At 42.6% G+C, this 22,362-nt stretch overlaps 1 protein-coding gene across 2 annotated transcripts in view; it reads right to left on the minus strand.

Annotated features, from left to right (window-relative positions):
- Window positions 1-7,201: 7,201 nt before the first annotated feature.
- Window positions 7,202-22,362, minus strand: part of LOC118771140 (catenin delta-2-like) — a 202,310-nt gene continuing 187,149 nt past the window's right edge. For both annotated transcript variants that reach the window (XM_036519030.1, XM_036519031.1), the window contains 4 exons: window positions 16,099-16,225; window positions 10,792-10,923; window positions 8,189-8,265; window positions 7,202-7,591 (listed from right to left, as the gene is read on the minus strand). In XM_036519030.1, coding sequence (XP_036374923.1) covers window positions 7,328-7,591; window positions 8,189-8,265; window positions 10,792-10,923; window positions 16,099-16,225 — 600 coding nt within the window. In that variant the 3' untranslated portion in view covers window positions 7,202-7,327. The remainder of the gene's footprint in view (window positions 7,592-8,188; window positions 8,266-10,791; window positions 10,924-16,098; window positions 16,226-22,362) is intronic.

A 22,362-nucleotide genomic window follows, 5' to 3' on the forward strand; every position in this document is an offset into this window, starting at 1 on the left:
ATCTCCAAGGCTTTAAAAAATAGAATCAAAATATTTTGATTCACAAGAAACCGTGCAATGTATGAATTTTGCTCATTGTTGTCAAGCGTTAATCATTTTTTGCTCCGCTCATTTCGAGTGCATTACAACCACGTTCTCCGATTACATAATGATGTCTGTTTTGTTCATATGTTGTTACATTTTGGGTTAGATTTACCGACATTCTTGCTTCAAAACGTGTGTACGTGCAATTTAATCACGCTTCTGTTCCAGTGTGATCTGCAATCTATTAAAGGGTGGGCAGGGCGGGGAAATCACATGCAAAACATCCTTCTCTTGCTTGTCTGATGTCCTTCTGTGATGACATACATAGCCTTAGATAGTATGTACCTTACATATTATATACTACTTATTATGCATTTACAACTACACATACTCTAAATCAACTCAGGTTGAGTACCTTCATTAAAAGTATGGCATACCTACATATTATGCTGCTGGAATTGAAACAGTGTGACTCAGTTTAATAATGTTTATGTCTTAACAGCTCAGTCATCTAAATATATTCACACACACACACACACACACACACACACACACACACACACACACACACACACACACACACACACACACACACACACACACACACACACACACACACACACACACGCCTGACACCAGTCCTTTACGCTGTACTTTATATGTGTTACACCTAGGAATGGGATGACATGCCATAGATTCATTATACACATGGATGCCAGCAGCTTGCATGGTCACCAGTCCTCCACCATATGGTTAAAATCAATTAGTCTCCAAACCTCATCATTAAGCATTCCTGAAACGCTTACACCAGATTCTCATATGTAAATGAGAGGTATGTAGAGTACGACTGGCTACTTAGCCAGTAATACACCCAATGGGAAAGGGCAAAGTTTTTCACAAAGCAATGATTAGCTCATTGGAGAGGCATCAGCAGAAGTCAGCTCAAATTATGATTTGTGCATCAGCAGGCACATCTATCAAATTATTGAGACATTAGCTAAAGGCCTCTGATAGCTGCATGTAATTACGCATGTAGATATTATGTAAATGATTTTTTTTTGCATAGCTGTTGCATATTGCATGTAGCATCATCCTAATATGCTAATGTGATTCACGCACCATGCAATTTGTAAATCATTTTTGTCAGTTGAAATTAATGGGGAATTAGAATATTTATTAAGCCCCTGTACCTTTCCAAGAGTGCAAATTTTGTCCAATGGGCTTCCAAATTGCAATAAAGTCCGTGTCAGTCAAATCAGTGCTTTGAGCTTGATAAGGCACAAAGGTATATTAAATCTGAGATCACACATATTTTCAACTTTTTCAGGTATGTATTGTGAGTCTTTGTGTGCGTGTGTCTGTGTGTGTGTGTGTGTGTGTGTGTGTGTGTGTGCGTGTGTACAAAAGAGACCTTGAACAATACTAGAAAAATGTGAGACAATTATTTTTACTAGTACTGGAGCATATCTTTGTATCTTAACAATATAACATTGTGTGACTGTGGCAGTGATTTACTTGCACTAATGTGCATCTCATTCCAGAACAGTGTCACGTCATCATCTCCAGTGGACAACAGCCTCAATATTAATTAAATCTATTGCAATATACTTTTCAATGTATGTCCACCACAGAGACAGAGGGTAGCTGGAGCCAACGTAAAAGAATAAGTGCTTGTACATGTGCATCAATTTAAAACAGTTACGGTGCAGATTTTCCACTCTACATTGTATATGGACATGTCTGTCTAATCACTGGTGTCTTCTAATATTCCATCCCATTGAAATATGAATCTGTAAATCATTGAATCATTGTGGCACCTGCTACCAACTGATACCCATGAAAGAGTAGTGAGTTAACGTGGAACAACTGCAAAACATCAAAGGAAACCATTCCACATCTGACAGGGAAGAAGCCACCATATCTCAAAGGAAAGTAATACCATTTTGATGTGTTGATGGAAAAATAAATAAATAATGTCTGTACATATACCAATATTTCATGTCTATACATGTGTCAACTTTTCAGGCCTGTGTTGGGGCGCATAAGGCTTGTCTCATTGGTAAGAAAGGCGGACCACCTTGTGGGACAGCTGCTGGCCTAAAGTGTCATAGAGAGAAAGGGATCAGTGCAGGACAATAGTTTATTTTACCTGACGGTTCTTTCCGTTATCTTTGATAACACACACATACACACACACACACACACACACACACACACACACACACACACACACACACACACGCACGTCTCATGAACATTTGTGTTTTGTCATTTGAGAGGTGGAACCAGAATCTGATATTCTGTGCAAAGATTTTACACTGGGCTTTCAGCTCTATGCTGAGACATCTAATGTTAAATTTTCAGTATTCACAATAATTGTTGTTTCACTATTCTCCAGTATGCTGTCATACAAAAATAGCATTTCAGGGAGGATAAGTCATTAATGTCACATGTGAGCGTGCCTCAAAGTTTACAGCTCTGCCCACATAGCTGTCATTCTTTAGTGATTTTAAATTACTTACACGAATTATCATGCTCCACACACAGCCATACCTCATTAGAGTCTAGTACCTTTATTTATATCCAGGAACCATTGAACCACTGAAGAGGTTGACAGTGGGAGACCTAACCTGGACCCCTAGTTTCTCTCTGAAGGTCATCCAACAGCAGGAAAGCAAATGGACAAGATTTATTATTATTTTATGGCGTGGGGGTGGGGTAGGAATCCCTAATGCCTGCAGTGAGCAATATTGAACTTAGTCTTGAAACCAGAAGGTCGCAAGATTGAATCTCAGGTGGAGCGCTTTTGTTGTACCCCTGGGCGCAGCATTTCAGCTGAGCTGACTGAATTAATTGGCAGTAAAACAGGATGATAAGTGGGGTTATTATGAAAAGAATATAATTTCTATATTTCAGTGTTAAGAAGGGAAAAAAACACACCTGTTGATTTACTCTTTTCTGCAGGCAGAATCCACTCGGTGCTGCGTTGCTAAAGCAGTGGCAGCTCCGTCCTCAGGGACACATGCTGTGTGTCATCATAAAAAAGCTACAGAGGTCCCTGTGGTGAAGCAACATGAAACTGCTCTTTGTGTGAAGGTGTAGCCCTGTGGATTATGTGTTGATTTTAAGTCTTAAGTCCAGGGACTGTTTAACGCAGGCCGACCTGACAAAATATAATTGTCCAGCTCTACAGGGGCAGAGCATTGCATGCTGGGAATAAGAGGAAGAGAAGATAATACACATTGTACCACAACGAGTAGCCCATGCCCAGGCTTACAATGAGATAATAAAAGAATTGTAAAAGTGCGAATTTTGTTTTTCATATCTAATAGATATTAGAAAATCTAACTGCTGAAAGTTGCATCAACAGAATGAATATGAATATGAAAATGTTTGTTTACATGTACTTGAGGAGGCTTAACATCCATTTTCCATCTTTATGAACAACGTTCTTGCCAGCTTTCCTTTCCAGCTGCCATTCTTTGTGTGTGTGGAATGTGTGCTGGTAAAGAGCAGCTGACAGATACCGAGCCCCACCTGCCAAACCACAGACATTCAGAATCCGGTGTGTGGCTGGTGAACAGCTCAAGCTGAGTGGTTTTGTGAGTGGCTCTGTCAGTGCAATGCTAAGTATTTAAAGTAAATTATTCTGGAAGCTTCCTCCTCTTGCAGCTTTATGGGCAGTGCATCAGCTCACACTGTCAAAAAAAGGCATACAATTCTTCCACGCTACTTTGGGATGGAGGTAGATCATGGAGTTCAGTCAGCAGAGACAGATAGAGCTGACAACTTCTTCACAGTCAGGGCCCACCCCACACATAAGGCATACAGGCACCCTTTTTGCTAGAAGTGCCACGTGTCATTGTTTTTTTTAATTACTTGACTCTTTTTTGGGGGAGGGGGGCAATTGTGTGTGTGTGTGTGTGTGCATGTGTGCGGGCACAAACATGTGAGTGACAGCACAGAACACCAACGTGGCTTCAAAATGTATGTTCTCTTCCAAGTGCTCCTGCTTGCCCATCATGGAACCATTTTTCAGTCAGACGATTAAAATGTTTGTGAAAAGATGATGCTGAAACTTGCCACGAACATGACACCAATCACTTGAAATATGAAGTGAAAATCACAGACTTGAAACTTCCCATGCCATGTCGTAACATATGTCACACAGTGAAAACTTCTAATTGAACTTTAAATACAGACCACTCCTGCTGAACGGTAAATGAGTAGACACAAATGCTTTCTAAAAACTTTATAATTGAATGGTTAGGAACAATAATAATGGATTGCATTTATATAGCACCTTTCAGAATTTCACAGTGATGGGGGGGGCTTACCTCACCTACCACTAATGTGTAATACCCACTGGGTGATACAAGGCAGCCACTTTAGACAGAATGCTCAACACATCAGCTGAGGTGGAGAGGGAAGGAATTATATAGCCAGTAAAATTAGGCGATTATTAGATGGCCCATCTGACTTCAATATGTTCAGAAAAAATATATGTTAACACTCAGCTAGCTTGCTCAGTGGCTAACTCACAAGGCTACCATCACTTAAGCATGCTAGCTAGCTCAACAGCTTGCCAATAAGGTAGTGTGGCTTTTTTTTTTTTGCATTTTTAGCAGACTTTTAAAATTATTATCTTTTGGGGCAAGGAATGTGCAATGGAATCTCAGCCACAATTTATTATTTGGCACTGACTGCATGTGTCATATTCCACCTTGCAGTTGGCCTTTTTCATTTACACCACTGCAGGATTCAGCCAGTCGCTGGCTCAACATCATTCCAAGGTAATAATATAGCCAGTTTGCCAGGGCGGTGTGGAGCTGGTTTTTGGTCTTTTACAGTGAAGAGGTATCTGCTTGTAAGGCGGGGTGAAACGTAGGCCATTTTGAGTTCTGCAGCTTTATTACCAAATACAAACCTCTCGAGAACGAATGGGAAGACATTAAACAACTCCTACCCAGATTTAGGCCCTAGGCTTTGGAACTTGTACTGAATTCACAAGGAAGTGTCTTCCTCTTGCATTCACACGTGTTTTCACACAACCCACTGCACTAAAACACCCAAAGCAAAGAGTGTGGACATTGAAAAAATGATCCCAAAGCCGTGCATCCTTGGTGGTCAGTTTATATATCGTAGCAGTTGCAATTAAAAAGATCCACAATTTTTTTTTTTCAAACACCCCATCAGGGGGGAGAACAATAACAAAATTAAAAAAGGAAATAAAATTCATGTGCACATTTTCAATACCGGTTATCAGTTAAAGACGTGTCTGTTGTTTTTTTTTTTTTTTTTCTATTTGCTTTTGAATGTGAACCAATGTGACTGTTACCAGCAGGGTTCCCCAGATTGTACAGAAGTCAGTTATCTCCCAGTCACTGGAACATCGTCTATATTTCCAAATGATAATCCTGTACGCCTAGAACAGGGAAGTCGACATCTTCAAGTGTACATTGGGATCAGGACAAGAAAGCGACCAGATTCCTGGGTCTAATTTACACGTCTTTTTTTGATAATGCTGTTTGCTGTAAGTGACACCCACATCTGCACATAAAAATTATATATATTTATATTTCTATATATAATATATTTTCATCATACTCTATTCACATTTTTTAGTCTAAGACGAACTTGTTTTGTAATGTTGAGTCTAACAGCCACCCGTTTGAGTGCCATCTTCTCAAACATTGGTCAACACACAACACACGCTCGACTAACGCTGACAGGTTTGTACATCTTTGGAGGGAGTTAGGCTCTCAGTGTCTTTGCCCTCCTGGTAATATTCCAGCCTTGACTATATATAGCTTGATTCCATCAAAACACATTTAAAAAACAAAACAAAAACAAACGAACAAAAAAAAAGCATTTACAAATGGTTTTATCAGGAGAACCGGTTACCAGCCAAAAGCGTGTAAACTTTACCTAAAGATCTCTGGTCTCGTCTGGAGACCACAATGTTTGGCACATTTTTTCTTCTCTTTTTTTGTCGTACAGGTAACATGGATGCCATTTGGACACACAAGGTTTATGCAAAACATGGCTGACAAACAAAGTTTCATTTATTCTCCTTTGACACCGCATTATCAGGAAGTAAAATTTTGCTTCAGTGAAACCCGAAAACAAAGGAAAATTAAAAAAAGCAACAAAAAGTCTATTTCATATGTCTACTGTACAACGACTTTGTTTTTTAGGCAGTGAAAAAGCGCTTCAAAGACAAGGAGTGTGAAGTGATGTGCTGTTAGCTGTGTCGAGCCGCTTGAAACATTTTGTTTAGTTTGCCACAAACAAATTCACATTATAGGAATGAACAATACTGCTAAATACTTCCGTCTTTTTGAGAAAACATATGCTTCTTGGAAAGGACACGCTGGTAATTCATACAGCTTTCCAAGTTTTTTTTTTTTAAATGTAACCTTAAAAACAATATTGGAATCCACTGTCAAGGGGGAGAAGTGGACCTTGTGTAATATACACAACTCACTCATACCTCTGTACTGTACATCAAATACTTTACAGCTGAGAAGTTAAAAAAAGAGTTAAAAAATAATGATGACCGGGGTTTAAGAACCAAAAACAATAAAGCCTGGAGGCGTTTTCTTCTGATTGCAGCACCCTCCATAAAATTCAGGTTTGAGCCTTGATCCACAATGATGTAGTTTAAAAAAAAAAAACAGAAAAAAAAACAAATGGTATGTGAAAAGCTGTTCCTTTCGATTGTGGAAACGACAAACAGTTCGTTTTTCTTGTGCTTGACTCACTCTACCACTTGCTATCTGTTGTATTTACAGGCAGTCTCTTTCCATCCCCAACCTTCCAAATTCCCTCAACAAAATTCCATCTCAATTCCAAAAGGTCGAGGTTTGCGTCCCCGCCCCAACATGGCAGGGGAACCCCTCGTCTCTCTTAACATGTAAACTGGAATTCTCTTCGTCCACATACTCTGACTCACTCAGCAACCCCTCTCAATGGAACTAGCTCTGACAAAATAAACCCACAAAAAACAAAAAAAAGTCATGTGGTATGCATGCACATGCACGCCCCGCCCCAAACCCCGACACCCACCCACCCAGCACCCCTGCACTCTGCCATTGGTCAGAGCCCCCAGCCCCTGCACTCTGCCATTGGTCAGAGCCCCCAGCCCCTGCATTCTGCCATTGGACAGAGCCCTGCCCCTGCACTGTGCTGCTGGACAGACCCCCCCCCCACCCCTGCACTCTGCCATTGGACAGAGCCTCCACCCCTGCACTCTGCCATTGGTCAGAGCCCCACCCCTGAACTCCACCATTGGACAGCGACCCTAGACCCAGGAGTCAGGTGAAGCCGGGTAGTGACTGGTCTCATAGTTGAGTTCGCTGTAGGGGCGGGAGGCTGAGTAGAAGTCCACATAGTTGCCGGTGGACTTCAGCCCCAGGTGCATGTTCAAGTCTGTTGCCGCTGGGGGGCGCTGGTGCACCTGGTCCTCATAGAAAGCCTCCTCAAAGTTTCTGCTGGAGTTCTGAAAGGCTGGGTAAGTCTCGTAGTCTTTCCTGGTGCTGTCTGCAGGGAGAGGCTGGGCGGAGACCTGAGGAAGGAGGAGACATGAAGAAGTACTTTGATTCGCTAGGAATTGAAGGGCTCTACAGGTCCAGCCAAGCAGGTTCTCTACCTCTCTTTAAACTCTTGGTAAGCTCAACTGTAAATTCAATGCCCACATCTCTGTTCTTAGAGTAAGTGTTGTATGCCTTCTGACAGCACTGTTGTACTCTTTATGGCAGCGCTCATTGCAGCAATGATTCCCACAATGGTGCTATAGTGTATGTGTATCAATAACTCAGTACTATGACTATACTCCTAACCCAACTGACAGCACTTTTTGCAAGTTGTTCTGGAAAGTTATCAATAGTGATTGCACGGTTGCAAAAACTGCCATTATAACAACAAACTAACATGAAAATGAAAGAGTATTCAAAAAATACCTGCAGTGACATGTGAACTAGATGGTAGCTTCTGAAGCTGACATCTGTGATACTAATACTTGCTTATTAAGCAGGTGCAATGAGCAGGACTGCATGATAATGAACTCAGCCTTAATAATGTAGTGTTACTTTAATGCCAGTGGGGAGATGAACTTGGTTATTCTGTGTGCACGCACCTGTCCCAGGACATGTGGGGGCCTTACCTGGATGTGTTTGATGTCCTCGTTGGGTGTTACATACGAATTCCGGAACAGCGTTGAGGTTCCGCTTGATACTTGAGCTAATGAATGACCAAGAGATAAAAATGAGGGAAGAAAAAATGAGGGAGGTTATGAGGGAAGGATGTTTGTGCAGGTCTGTATGTGTGTGTGTGTGTGTGTGTGTGTGTGTGTGTGTGTGTGTGTGTGCATGTGTGTGTGTGAGTGTCTGCACACGTATATGTATGTGTTTGTAAAGGTGTACTATAAGGATATATAACCAAGTCCAAGGCATTGTGAAACACCAGCTGAGGTAATCTCATGCTGGCTGGTGGAAATGGAGCTCCCAGAAGAGCCATGCTGACTGAAATCCCCTGAAGGAGCCTGATGCTGCCGTCTTGCAGCCCATTAAAAAAATATTCCCTATAAAATGGCAGAGACAGCGACTGCTTTGCAGAAGCAGATAAAATAGCTTTTGCTGATAATATCCAGACTTTGTTCACGATGTTATCACTCTGAATAGAGTAGCTTGACATCTCTTTTACAGGTTTCAGCAGTATCTAGGACAAGGTTATACTTACGTGTGTGCGTACATGTGTTTATAGGGGTGTGTGTGTGTGTGTGTGTGTGTGTGTGTGTGTGTGTGTGTGTATGTGTATAAGTGTGTAGCTGTGTGTGCGTACGTGCATGCACTCGTGCAGGTATATATTATGTACGTGTATGTGTATGTGTATACATAGGTATTTGTGTGTTTGCGTGCTTGTGCAGGTGTGAGATAACTGAAATGACTGAATGAGCAGCAGGTGTCTGGTGTCACTCAGTGCCTGTCACTCACATTTTCCTAAGGCAGTGACTGTAAGTGACACTCATTCATTTTCCATATTTCTGCATCAGATACAGTATGTTAGCTTCTGCCCTGCAGACTGCACAGCCAGCTCAAAGCTTTCAGCCTGGACGCTTTCACATGCAATTTGCTGTCTGCTCACTCCTCATTAAACTAGTTGTGCATGTGACCCTTAGCCTAAAGTCTTCCAGCTTCTCCCTGTTTGTACATCATAATCCATTATGTATTTTTATGTGTGTGTTTGCTGTATGCACGAGTGTGTGTGTTGAAGCACAGGAAATAAAAGATAGGCAGAAAGGGTGCTTACATTTCACAGAATTCTCCAGGCTTCCCACCTGCTTACCATCAATGCTGCCACACAGGCAGAGAGTTAAGGCAGCTGACACTGCTTAAAAAGGATGGAGCTCAGCCTGTTCGCTTCTCACCCTTAACTCGACCAGCTTGCTACTCAGCCTGTACACAGTTTGTTTGCTACTCTGGGGATTTTGCAGGGTGGGGTCATGTCATGTTTAGTATCAATATATATATGAGAAACACTAAGGACGACTGACATATTACAGAATAACAAGCACAGAGAGGCAGGCCCGTACCTCAGTGCTGTTCATTCTATATATCAGTATATAAGAAAGGTAGCTGCATCTAAGAAACTCATTCATGACGAGTTCATGTTACGGTTAGGCTTAATAATGTATGTGTACCTAATCCGATCTTGAAATCAATCTGAGCTTGAGATAAATTTCAATGTCAATTTGTCCAAAGCAAATACAATATTTTGGAAAGTGATTAGTCAGACATATGGAGAGAAGGCCACGTCAATGCCTCTTAAAAATGCTTTGTATGGCCAATCACACACTTTCCTTAGATTTTATTTTCAGGTAGTACGATCTTGTCTCTTTTAAACAGTGGTATTCTTGGCTTCTACCACTGACCGATAACACATTACAGTTTCTCCTTCTTCTCTGCATAAAAGCATGCAGTCTACCAAAGAAAAAGTCTAACTCACATTTTACTACAATGTAATAACTTCACAGCAGACCTTCAGCGACTGTGTGGGCATTTAGCAGAAGACCAATAAGTAGTTGGGGAGGGTGGAGGGGCCGACAGATCAGAACCCACTGTAGGAAATCATCTCTTCCATCTCACATATTATAGAACTTCTGCTGTTATAATAATCTGACGGGTGATGTCATATTAACCACCAGGGGGCGCTCTTCCTAGGTTTTGGGTAAGAATACTGTGTGGAACTGATCACCATGTTAGATGTAACACACTCCACTACTATAAAGCTTTCAGAGTTACATAACAAAATGCATGCAGACCTACGCAGTTTATATTACCCAAAGGAATTATACGAAACATATATACGACATTTCAAAAGCAAAACAGGGATAAAAATCAATACCATGAACACCAAGAACGCCAACTCGATTCGGCTGTAGATGATAATAATTCAGACATCCTGACCTGTTACACTATCTAAATTGTCTTAGCCTTCAGTTCAGATCAGCTTAATAAGAGAATGCCTGTATACCAAACCGATTCAGCTCATTTGACGAGGTCATTAGAAATCAAGTATTGAATAAAGCACAATAAAGCACTCTTAATATGAGTGTGACTGTCTCCCATATTTTTAAAATTACGAGACTTTTAAGACATAACAAAATCGCCGTCTAATTAGTCCTGTGAACACACCCTTCCTCGTTGGTGTTCTTAATTAGAGATGCCTCGTCTACTTTCCTCTGGGAATATAGCTCTAATCTCCTACCTGCCATGGCGTCCTTCCGGGACAGGTGCTCCCCTTTGTTTCCGTGGTAACTGGCATTGGTTCCGGTCGACTCGTAGTCTGTCTTCCTCTCCTTTAGGCTGGTCATCTCTCGGGGCGAGGCGGGCGCGCTCGCTGCGGATGAGGAGATTGGGCGTGCGGTTAGACAACAGGAAGAGCGGTACAGAGCATGCTCAGAAGAGCTACAGTCATAAGCATGTGCACCGAATCACCACATTCCCTTTCTTCCTCAATACAAATGGATGCAAAAAGCAGAGAACTGAAGGCACACAGCCCTTTTTCAAACTCATGTTTCAATGAATCAAACAACCAGTCAATCAATCAATCAAAATGCATTAACTATAGCACATTCTTCATATAGTTCATATAGTGTTTATTGTAGTAAACTATAATCATGCAAACCACAACTGGACTAGCGCTGTGTCCTTTCTGTGTCTTGAATTAAGACCACAAAAAACCCCATCAAATCAAGCTGTCTGCGTAACATTCTTGTAACAACCATTTTCCACACAAGTCGGTGGAACTGTCTTTGAGCCCAAAGCCTGAATAAAATAAATAGCTACATAGGGATGAAAAAAAAAAAAACAGGGATAAAAAACAGAATAATTTTCTCATGAAGTTAACGCGAATTCTGCAGACATCACAGTCAGTCCATTGTGGAGCCTTTCATCAAAGGCGCCTCTCTCCGCTGTGCAGGAAGGGTGTTAATTTTAATGAGGAGTCCCTACACGTGCACCGCGTGCGGCTCTGGCGGGGCGAGGCGCCCGCGCGCTGCTCGCAGTGATGTCACTGTCACAGAGCGCGGAGTGATGGAGTCACAGAGGGGGGCGGACAGGACTCCGCTGCGTCTGACGGCTCCCTGACAGCGCTGCCGCTAAATGGGTCAGATCCGCTACATCTCACCCCCACCAGCAACACCGCCCGCCGGCCTCAAGTCACCCCTCCCCCCCCCCCCGCCCCCAAAGCATACTCATGGCAACCTCTCACATACTTGGCACAGAGTAGTAACTGACACTAACTGACATCTGCACACACAGTAGAGCAACTGACACCCACACACACACAGTCAGCAGGGTGTAGTAACTGACTCCCTCTCTCATACGCTCATCACAGAGTGCAGGGAGTGACACCCTCTCTCTCTATCTCTCTCTGTCTCTCTCTCTCTCACGCACACAGACACACACTGTGGGCAATTCACTCTTGTATACTTTCAAAATTTCTGCCCATCAGCATGTTAACTGATTTACGGCAAACATAAAAACTGCACTGCAGGTGGGCCAAGGAGAGAGTAATGTGTGTGTGTGTGTGTGTGTGTGCTCGTGTGTAATTCAGAGTGCATTAACAATGCACTAAGACATTAATCTCCATGCCATTTCCTCTCTATTTTTCCCTTTGTCTGAGAAAAGCTCTCAATCAATATTCTCATCTAAACCTCAACACACCAGAGGGATCGGCATTCTCCTCAAAATGCTCTCAACAAAGTGCAGACACTTTTCCGGCCTCAAACTAAAGGCACCATTGTGTTGAGTCTTCTAATTGATTCCCCAGATTTTTTTTTTTTTTTGCTTTGCTGATTTTGTATTACTCTGGTGTTCTGAGAGAGAGGAGCACCTGAGTCATAAAACACGGTGCTCCGTTGCGAGGCGGGCGTTCCTGGGTGATGAATAGCTTTGTGTCTGCCCGACAATGTCAGAGCTGTTTCTCTGACACGCTCATGTGCCGTCTGGGACCCGTGACTCTACATCTGCAACACAAGTGCCCCGATTGTCTCTGTCATTGCAAAAAACAGATCGGAGATTATTGTGCTTGTAGAGCCTGCTTATCAGGGAATATAGCATTGCCCAGTGATACACATACACACAAACAGACACACACACACACAGACACCTGGGATATTTCTTATTTCCTGACATTTACTCACTGATAGGGCTGCTATCTGTCACAACACAGGAAGTCCCTGCTGCATGTTGTCTGTCTAAAATTCAATGGCCAGTATAAACAACCGATACCCATGATCATATACAGGATATTGAGAGTGTGGTGTGGTGGCGAAAACAGGGATTTAACCAGAAGGGTTTGGTGTGAAATCCTGTGTGTCGAATCAGAAAGCATAAGTAGAGGTAAACAGGGCACATTTTAAATGACTACTCTAGGCAAATCAAAGCAACCACTGCAGGCTTAAAGACAGAAAAGGGAACTATTGCCTTTTAAAAATGAACATCCAAAAAGACATGTGTGCATTTATACAGTTATACTGCAGTCTTATCAGAGTGAGTCTTTAACTTTGATGTTAAAGACTCACTGTAGATGTCTCTGTTTTGTTGACACACTTCATGAGAAGCTGTTGTAAACCACAGCCGAAAAACACAGCTTACATCATCTGCATTTCCATTAATACAGCAGGGTGGCTTCAGGTTAAGCTCCTCGCTCAACTGTTGGGCAGCAGCGCCTCCCAAAAAAAGCCTTTGGGCTGTTGACCCAGCTCCTCGACCATTAAAGAACATAATTCGGTTTTCATGGAGAGTGTTCACTGCTGCAGAGAGCTATTACTGCAGTGTGTGTGGTGCACTGTGTGCAGCTGATGATGGATAGGGGACTGTACTTGGACTTGAGGGTTGACCGCTTGGGCACTACTATCCCCTATAGGGGCACTTACCCTGGAGCACTTCAGTGAAATATCCAACTGGATAAATGGATAATATTTAAAAACGAGGGTTCAGGGTTACAGATAATTCCGCACAGCTCTTTATATCATCCGAATAGGTCATTCCCTTCACCGTGCCAACCATGTCGCCCCCATCCACACAGCAATAGGATCTGGGAATTTGCGCACAAGTTTTATGCAGCTCGATATCCTCAAACACAGCCTAGTCAACAAGGTTGGCCCCTAAGCAGCAGGCACACCCTGTTTCACCGCAGTGGGGTTGGTCAGCCCTGTGGCTTGCGATGTGGACGGCAGTGGGATTTCTCGCTCTGCTCTCCCGCAGCTCTGGCTCACCCTCGGTGCATGCTGGGAAGGGGCTTCTCCAGAGTTTCCGCATGAAAGTGGACCCCCAGATCCAAAGTAGATCCAGTGTCGCTCAGAAAAGAGTTCCTGTCACATGGTGTATTGGCTGGGTCACGTGACCACTGTGCAGCATGGGAAATGGAGTTCAGACTTTCAACTTCAAGTAGATTATCCCTTTTCTTTGACTTGAACTAACTTTTGTTTACTGCTGTACTGATTTTTCTATTTTCTATTAAAAAATTAAATTCAGGAGAAGAAAAACAACAGAAAAAGTTAACTTTAAAAAGTGCATGTTTGGCCATGGACTGAAATCTGCAGGCTTGCACATATAAGAAGTTAATGTGCAACAATAAAGCACTGCAAAATCTACTACCCATAATTCCCAAAACCAATTATATCAATAAGCACTAAGAGACTTATCACAAGGAATGGATCTGAAAGCACTCCTACTATACCGACACCCAATGATAGTGCTTGATCACTTCTGTTTAAACAATAAAACAAACTCTAAGACACCTTCAAGTCCATTGCAGGTGTGAGGGAATGCTACCTTATTGACCCTTGCATTTCTCCCATAACATTGCTATGGACGGAGAACAATGACATTTTAATAGGTGGCTCTGTAGTTCATTGGTGAGGAAAATGGACATTTTAGCAGCACCACTGATCCGAGTATTTAATGCGAGACACTTCTGCAAATAGACAGCTGCAAAGAACAGATAAAATGTTGAATGAAAATGACACGAAATGTTTGTCAGGAGTGGGGTCTGCCAGATAAACAGCGCAACATATATGTGAACATGAGATAAACGGTGTACATTGGGATATACTTGGTGGGATGTATTACTGAGGGGGACAATAGTGTCCATTTTAAAGAGCCTGACTGTGTTGTTTATACGCAGGAAAGCCTTAGCTGATTCATCTCTCGTCTTTCAAATATCAAAACACGCTTTTCATCTTCTGAAATGACATAATTCGCTAAATAATTAATTTCACGAATCTCCTCCACAGCTTCGAGTTAGGGACCTCAGTTAAGGGCCTCATTCAGGGCTGGAACCTGCAACCTCCGCCTGGCATGCTTTGCTTTGGGGAGACGCTCCTATGATGAGCTGACAACTGCGACACGCTTCTGAACCCCTTCTCAGGGCATCGCTCTGAGGGGTTATCGCCCTGCCGTAACTCCACCTCTGCGGCCCCCGCTTTGATCTGTCTCCGAGGGGCGAAAACAGGAACATCGTGTTGAAAAAGAAATACCGCCTGAGGAGCTGGGGGCGGGTTTTCGGGGCCGGATCAGAGCTCCTCTGTGCTGGGGCGATACGCTCACTTTGCTCGGTTACATCAGCAGGATTTCCATCGCGGTTAATCATTTAGCGCTGTGTTACGTAAGACGAGAGCTCCGGCCTTTTCAAACGCCGCCCGACGGTTCCACAGACCCAATTAGCTGCAGAAAAAAGACTCCCTGAAGGTGACCTTGGGGGAAAAACTACTTTTCCGGTTATAATATTATGTGAAGCTCACTGGAGAGGCATTATTGACTTAAACCATTCCGCCGCTAATGCCGGCCCTCACTTCAGTGGTCTAATTAGTTTACTCAGTAATGGTTAGTGTGCAAAATGATGTGAAACCACGAGTAAAATACACAGCAGTTTAAAGGATATCAAGAGCTGCTTTTTAAAATCACATTTAGTCATCTGGCAGACCAGACCTTGGGCTGTCATTTGGTTTACCTTCAGGTAAACCCTGTGGTGTGCAAGGCACTGTGTGTGTTATATATATATATATATATATATATATATATATATATATATATATATATATATATATAATACAGACTGCCTTGCAAAAGTATTCAGACCCTTTATCATTTCTCACATTTTAGTGAATTACAAGTGATACAATGAAATTTTGTTATTTTATTTTAAAACACTGAAACTCAAAATTAAGGTGACACTGGTTTTATGTTAGGAAATGTTTTTAGGAAAAATAAAAAAAACTGAGAAATGCTGCTTCCATTAGTGTTTAACCCCTGTGCTCTGGAAGCCCCAAGTTTACACACATTAGGTGCAATATGGTTTTTGGCCAGGAACCCTGGGGAGAGTTTTTAGTTGAACGTGTTAAGCGCACGCTAAGCAAAGGGCCGTTAAAATGCAGACTTGGAAATGCTGAGGTGTGGCCAACCAAACACTATCTCTGTGCGTTTCCTTTCTCTGCTCTCAGTAGCCTCCCATAGCTGGAGTCTGCCTGTATGACAGATGACTGCAGATGCGCAAAAGGTGACTCACCTGATCGATTGTTCGGGGACGTCCGGACTGGGGAGATGGAGGGGGTTCGGGAGGAAGAATAGGGTCTTTGCCTGTCCCTCTCTATTGTGGAGGCAGAGCCCACAAAATGATACTGAGAATATCCATCCTGCAAAACAAAGAACATGGCCAACCAATTAGATCGCCTGCACTATTCCAATACTGACACCTCCATGTTGAACTGCAGCATTACATTGCATTATTGGCATTTAGCAGACGCTCTTATCCAGAGCGACTTACATAGGTTATAGTTTTTTTATAATGTTACCCGTTTATACAGCTGGATATTTACTGAGGCAATTGCGGGTTAAGTACCTTCAGCAGTACCTAATCAAACCGGCAACCTTTCGGTTACAAGTCCGACTCCTTAATCACTATGCTACACTGCTGCATTAAACCACTAACACTAGCACAGATGACACCAGTTGCAGTATTCCAGTACCGAAGACAAGCACACATCAGCATATCCACAATATATGACCTGTTGCTTGTTTTCCACTTGGGGAGAGGAGCTGCTTAATTAGCTTTCATCCACACAAGGGCTCAATCTCTAAGAGTGACACAGATTAACATTGACTCTGTGACAACTTTACACTGCAGTGCTGGCACTTTCAGCCCAGTTAAACGAGGCATGGGCCGGTTTGTCTGAAAGACGAGACGCGCTCTGCATCTCTAAAGTTCGAGCGGTTCCCCTCAAGTAGACGCACTTGCGCATGCAAACCCAGCCCGGAGAGGCGCATGTCTGCCCCTCTGACAAAAACAGCAACATGAAAGACTTTGATGTTAAAGCCAACTGCAGAGTCATTAAATATGAATCGAGCATGTGTGTGAGTCACTGTCGGCGGCTGGGGCCTCTGGCCTTTGAGAACTGAGCTGTATCGGTGTGTGTGTGGTGAGCTGGAAGTCCAGTGCAGGCAGGGAGGGGCGACTCTAACCTGCCTTTCCACTGGCAACTGGTTTACACCTGGCACACCATAGACGTGGCTCCTTATCCATATAACGACTTTGGTTAAACGGTTAAATGCAGCTGTGGCCCTGTGGACACTATGGCCCTCTAAGATTGGAGATGCCCATGTTTGAGGTGTAGGATAAGCTGCCTATCCTGAATGAACCTGAGATGTGAATCAGTGCATGGGCTACAGATAGGCAGGATACTGGCGGGGCAGTACGATGCGAAATGGGTGAGGGGTAATCTTTACTGTAACACTCCACAGTGCTACCCAAAACAACACTGACACAAAGACACAGAGTCACACGCTGTCTGGTATATTGAGTGTATCCCGATACTGTGGGAGGTGACATAATTACATATTACATAAATCTGTCTGAACAAAAAACAAACAGAAAACAGGAGCTATTTAGCTGGACTATCGCGCTAGCCACAGAAACATATATCTGTCTGGTATTGTTGCCACAATAGCAAGCTAACTGGCTATTACTCTGCTGCCTAGAAACACAATTAAATTACATGGCTAAAATAGCCAGTTAACATATAATAAATAGACAGCTAATTAAATGCAATAACAACTAGGTAGTTACAGTCACACTAATTTGTTTACTGTGGACAACACAGCTAGCTATCAGAACTAGCTGGCTAACATTGCTGTTAACCAGTTGTGGGGTTGCAGGCTAAACTATTGCAAGTTATTGAATATGAGTTAAATGTTTTTCTGTCCTGAAATGTTTGCAGGGACTTTAAATAAAACACATAAACATACTGAGCAGCGGGCCTCCTCTTGAACAGTTGAGAGGAAATCATCTCTCAGCAATGCTGATAGATGCTGAGGAAGGAGGGTGTCCCAAAGCAGACATTCTAAACCCGTTCCCCCACCTTTTCTCTGACTCAGCTAGCCCTTTCAGTAATGTCAGAAATTCCTCACACTGAGGGGACAAGGGTTATGGGGAAGAGGAGGCGGACAGGGATACAGCTTCAGTCTTTCTAAGGTCTCTTAGTTCTCAGTTAGCACCAGCAGTTGTTCTGCCAGCCCTCAAGGTAGCACTCTAGCTGTATAAAGTCTCAGAGGAAGCGAGCTCTAGCAGAGTTGCTGAGAGTTGCTGCTATAGCAGATCACAACGGCTTTCTAACTTATTTTCTTTTTTAATCTACACCATTTAGTGCACTGCGTCTGTGGGTGGGGTGTGGTCCCTTTTTTCTGGTGGCAAACCATTACAGGCCACAGTTGTGGTCATGAGTATGGAGCTCAGGTTTAGCAACACACTACAGGAAACATTCTGTAGTTCTGCTCTTTGATGAGTCCAATTCAGGGACATTTATTTCCATTTATTTAGCCACACAAAAAGAAATCAGTTTGTTTTATTTCAGCTTGGTAGGGCTGAGTGTTGAGCAGGCAACCTTGGATCTAAATAAAAAAATGTAATTTAACTTGCCAATGGTACAATTCAGTGCGTATGCATAAATTGATTTTCTGTCGTATCTGTTATGAAAAAAAATGTAAATGCACTTCTAACCTTCATGACTATGAAATTAGAATCTGCTACGAGAAATCAACTGCTCACTATTTAATTACTGTACAGCTTTGCTGCTCAAGCAACTCAATCATAAAAATGCATAAAACAAACCACCGCACAAACTGAAATGAATAAAATAATCTGCAAAGTATACCCCAGCAATGTCTTGTATCCTTTCCAATGTAACTTATATGTATATACATGTTAGTAAAGTATATACATGTTATGGCTGCACAGTCTGGGATGTCGGGACCCAAATGATATCGAGTCACATTGACTGACATCACAACACCCAGAATACACTGCAGGGCGCTCACATTTTAATGACTGAGAGAACAGTACTGATTGGTAAGGGACCACTTTTCAAAACCTAATTTACTCTGAATCACACTGAACCATGGCAGCTGTTTATCAAAGCTAAAATCCTAAACCATACACTTAGCAGTCACCAAAAATATACTTTAACATGCTTTATTTGAAAATGTTATGCAGCAATAGTGTTGTGACTATCATGTGGGTACTACTGGGCAGAATTTGCTTCTCTTATCACAACACAGAGCTAATCTCTGCAAAGAAGTGGACCATGAGTAGACCAAAACAAAGGCCCAGCAAAGAACAGCTCATCAGCTACAGAGGTCCTGAACACACACACGACATTCCCCACACACACACAAACAGGAGGGATCACCCTACATACACACGCGTGCGTGCGTCCGCACACACACACACACGCACACACACACACACAGTCACAGGACAGACTGTCTTGCAGACAATCACAATGCCACAGTTCCTCTACAAACATCTGTCTAACCAAACATACGTTTCATTAAACACACTTCGGCTCATCAGTGAAAAAGCTGACTGACCTCTAATGTAAATCAGTGCAAACACAACACCAGGACGGTGGGCATACAGAATCATTGACATCCTGGCAAAACTACCAGGATCAGATCCAGGCAAACCATGGCCTGTGGGCTGCATCAGCCCTGTTCATTGACTCAATATAGCCCGTGGCAACGTCAAAGGCAAAATCAAACTTCTTATTATTCATCAAAGTTAACTGTCAGTACACAGGAACTTTCTTTTAGTTTGATTGCCACTTCTGGTTGATATAATGCATTGCTATGGGAATATAATATGTTTAAAACAGAATTTAATCTGATTTGATTTATAATAAAATGACTTTCCTCAGAAGAGTGCATTCTACCATTCTGTTAAATGTAACTACAGGCTACAATCTTTGATGTTGCCCACAGTAGCACCCCAAAATTCTTGGAGTGGCCCACTCATAAAAATTACTGCCCTCTCCTGACCACGGACAGAAAGGTGGTTTCACTTGGTTAAGTGATAAAGAGCAAAAGCACGGTAAGAATGAACACAGTGAAAAGGATGAAAGTGAAGGTTATTACCGCTCAGCGGCTCAGAGGTTAAGGCAGCACCGTAGGTCAGGGGCTATGGGGGTTGTATTTGTGAAGGGAATGTAACGTAATCTCCTGTAATAAGGTATTTTACAGCCATCAAGAGTACCCTGTCTGACATTCCACTCTATCAAGCAAAATGTACTTTTCCTGCAGGTTCACACGGGTCGGAGGTCATGCCCCTGTCTCCCATAACACACTGCAGTCCAGGACTCTTGCCCCGCGTTCGCGGACCTTCACTGTTGCCGTAACGCCGACGGAAAGGAGAGACTCCCGTTGCTGAGCAATCGGCAGGCTTGTTGTGAATAATAGCATTGGGCAGGTATTCGAAAGTCAGGGTCGCAGCGGTAAAGAGTGGCATATAGAGCCAATTAACGCTGGCGCCAAATCCAATGTCACCAGCACAACGGGCAGCGGCGGTTTGCACTGGCAGCTCTAGTGATTTTTTTGCCCCCTTTTTTATTCTATTTGCTTGTTTTTCACTCCCTATTACTGGGTCTGCTCAGTGTTTCTGCGGCTCTGCCTCTGTATAGTAGGTAACTGTCCATTATTGAGTGGGGGACATTTCCTCTTCAAGTCACATAATGAAATCTGAAATTCGTTCTATTGTGACTGTAATGGCAGCGTGGGAGCCTTCTCTCCTTCTTTTGAGTCGTTTTTCTTCACTGATCGTTCAAATTCCAGCGTTCCAACGTCTCGCTTATTTAAGCACAGGGTGAAAAGTGGGGCAGAGAGGAGAAATGTTCTCTTCAGAAATGTAATAACTTGATAAATTGCTCCAGAGGAAAAATATGAAGGGAAAAAAATACGGGTTTCATTACAACATTTACATTCATATTGACACATTTAGTAGAATACTACAGTTATGGGTGCGGTTGGAAGAGTTTACACAGTTTTGCAATGCCACCTATAGTATGCATGATACCTGGTATCTTCACCTATGAAAGCTCCTCCAGAGAGAAGCTGTAAGAGGAGTCCATTCCTGTCATCAGTTCTTGTATAAAAACAATTCCAGTTTGCATGGCATCAGAGGCTCGGACACAGTCACATCACTGACCCTATGGTGGGGAAAACCCTGAACCTATCAAAAGATCCCTGGAAAAGGGGGGAGTTTCATGACCCTTGACCCCAACAGATGAATAATTCTCCATATGGACTTCAATAATTCAGGACATATTTTTCAGTAGTAGTCAAGACTGAATAAATGGGTCATACACTTCCAATTTTAGACTACGACTTCAATTAGAATTCGAGAGCTAGAATTAGAATTACAGTTAGTCACCTCCTGACAAAAATGGTTTCAGAAAAGTGGAAATCGTTTCACCTATTTACTACAAACCGAAGTGATTGATTATATTGCACGGCTGTCAGACTGATTGCACACAGTAATTCACAGGTGATAAAACTCCAGCTTAGTGTCAAACTGGGTGTCATTTGCTGCTCCCTTACCCCATGGCTGTTCTTAACCTCCGCATACATCATTGGCTTTTTAGATTACAGCTTGCCGGACCGACTGGAAATATGACAGCCAGAGCGATAGTGCGAGTTCATTACATGACCGGCGAGGTTTGTCTCAGCGAGACCTAGCCGGTCGCAGTGAGTAGCAATCAAGCGCACAAGGGTATCTCAAAAAATGACTGGGGTGATTTCGTATTGCCTTGGTCTTTCTGAGCACTCAGAAGAGCTTCAATTGCAAACTGTTTGGGAGAGCTAAGTAGAAGAACTCTATAATAACCCCACATTTTGTGGCAACAAAGTTGTGCTCTTCCTTTAATATTTTCCTTTTAGACGTGGCTACAGTGAGCAATTTGTGAACCTCTGTAATGGACTGCCATAGAACTCCTTTTCCCATAGCTCATCTGATGGATTTCTCATAGTAACACCCTGTATTTCTTGCTGCATTTTATGTCTGCACTGTGCTATTGATATGGCGCTCTTCCATATCTTATTTCAGGCTGACTAATGCCCATCCCCGCATAGCTTGGCTGTAATATCTGGTAGAATGTAAGAATGTAACATTATGTAACTCTCCATGTAAGGATTCCAAATTAAAGAAATGGGAAGAACAATGCTTTATATAAAGGCTCCTAATAAAGACGTACTAATTAGTGATGATCAGATTTGCTCATTCAATATTTATAAGTGAGCTGTAAAGGATTATCATTTGTGAGTCATTTGTTATCAAATCAAGCAGTGCTGTCATACTTGTTTTGCGCAGTTAAAGAAACGCATCATACATGTCAGTTGTCTCTTGCTAAATATAAACTGAAATGTGGCTTTCTTACAAGCCCAGGGTCTGGCAGCTCATTTGCACTGCCCTGTGAATTTGACTACCTTAAGAAGCAGAAAGGCATTA

This window comes from Megalops cyprinoides, chromosome 24 (assembly GCF_013368585.1).
Source record: "Megalops cyprinoides isolate fMegCyp1 chromosome 24, fMegCyp1.pri, whole genome shotgun sequence".
Lineage (NCBI taxonomy): Eukaryota > Metazoa > Chordata > Actinopteri > Elopiformes > Megalopidae > Megalops > Megalops cyprinoides.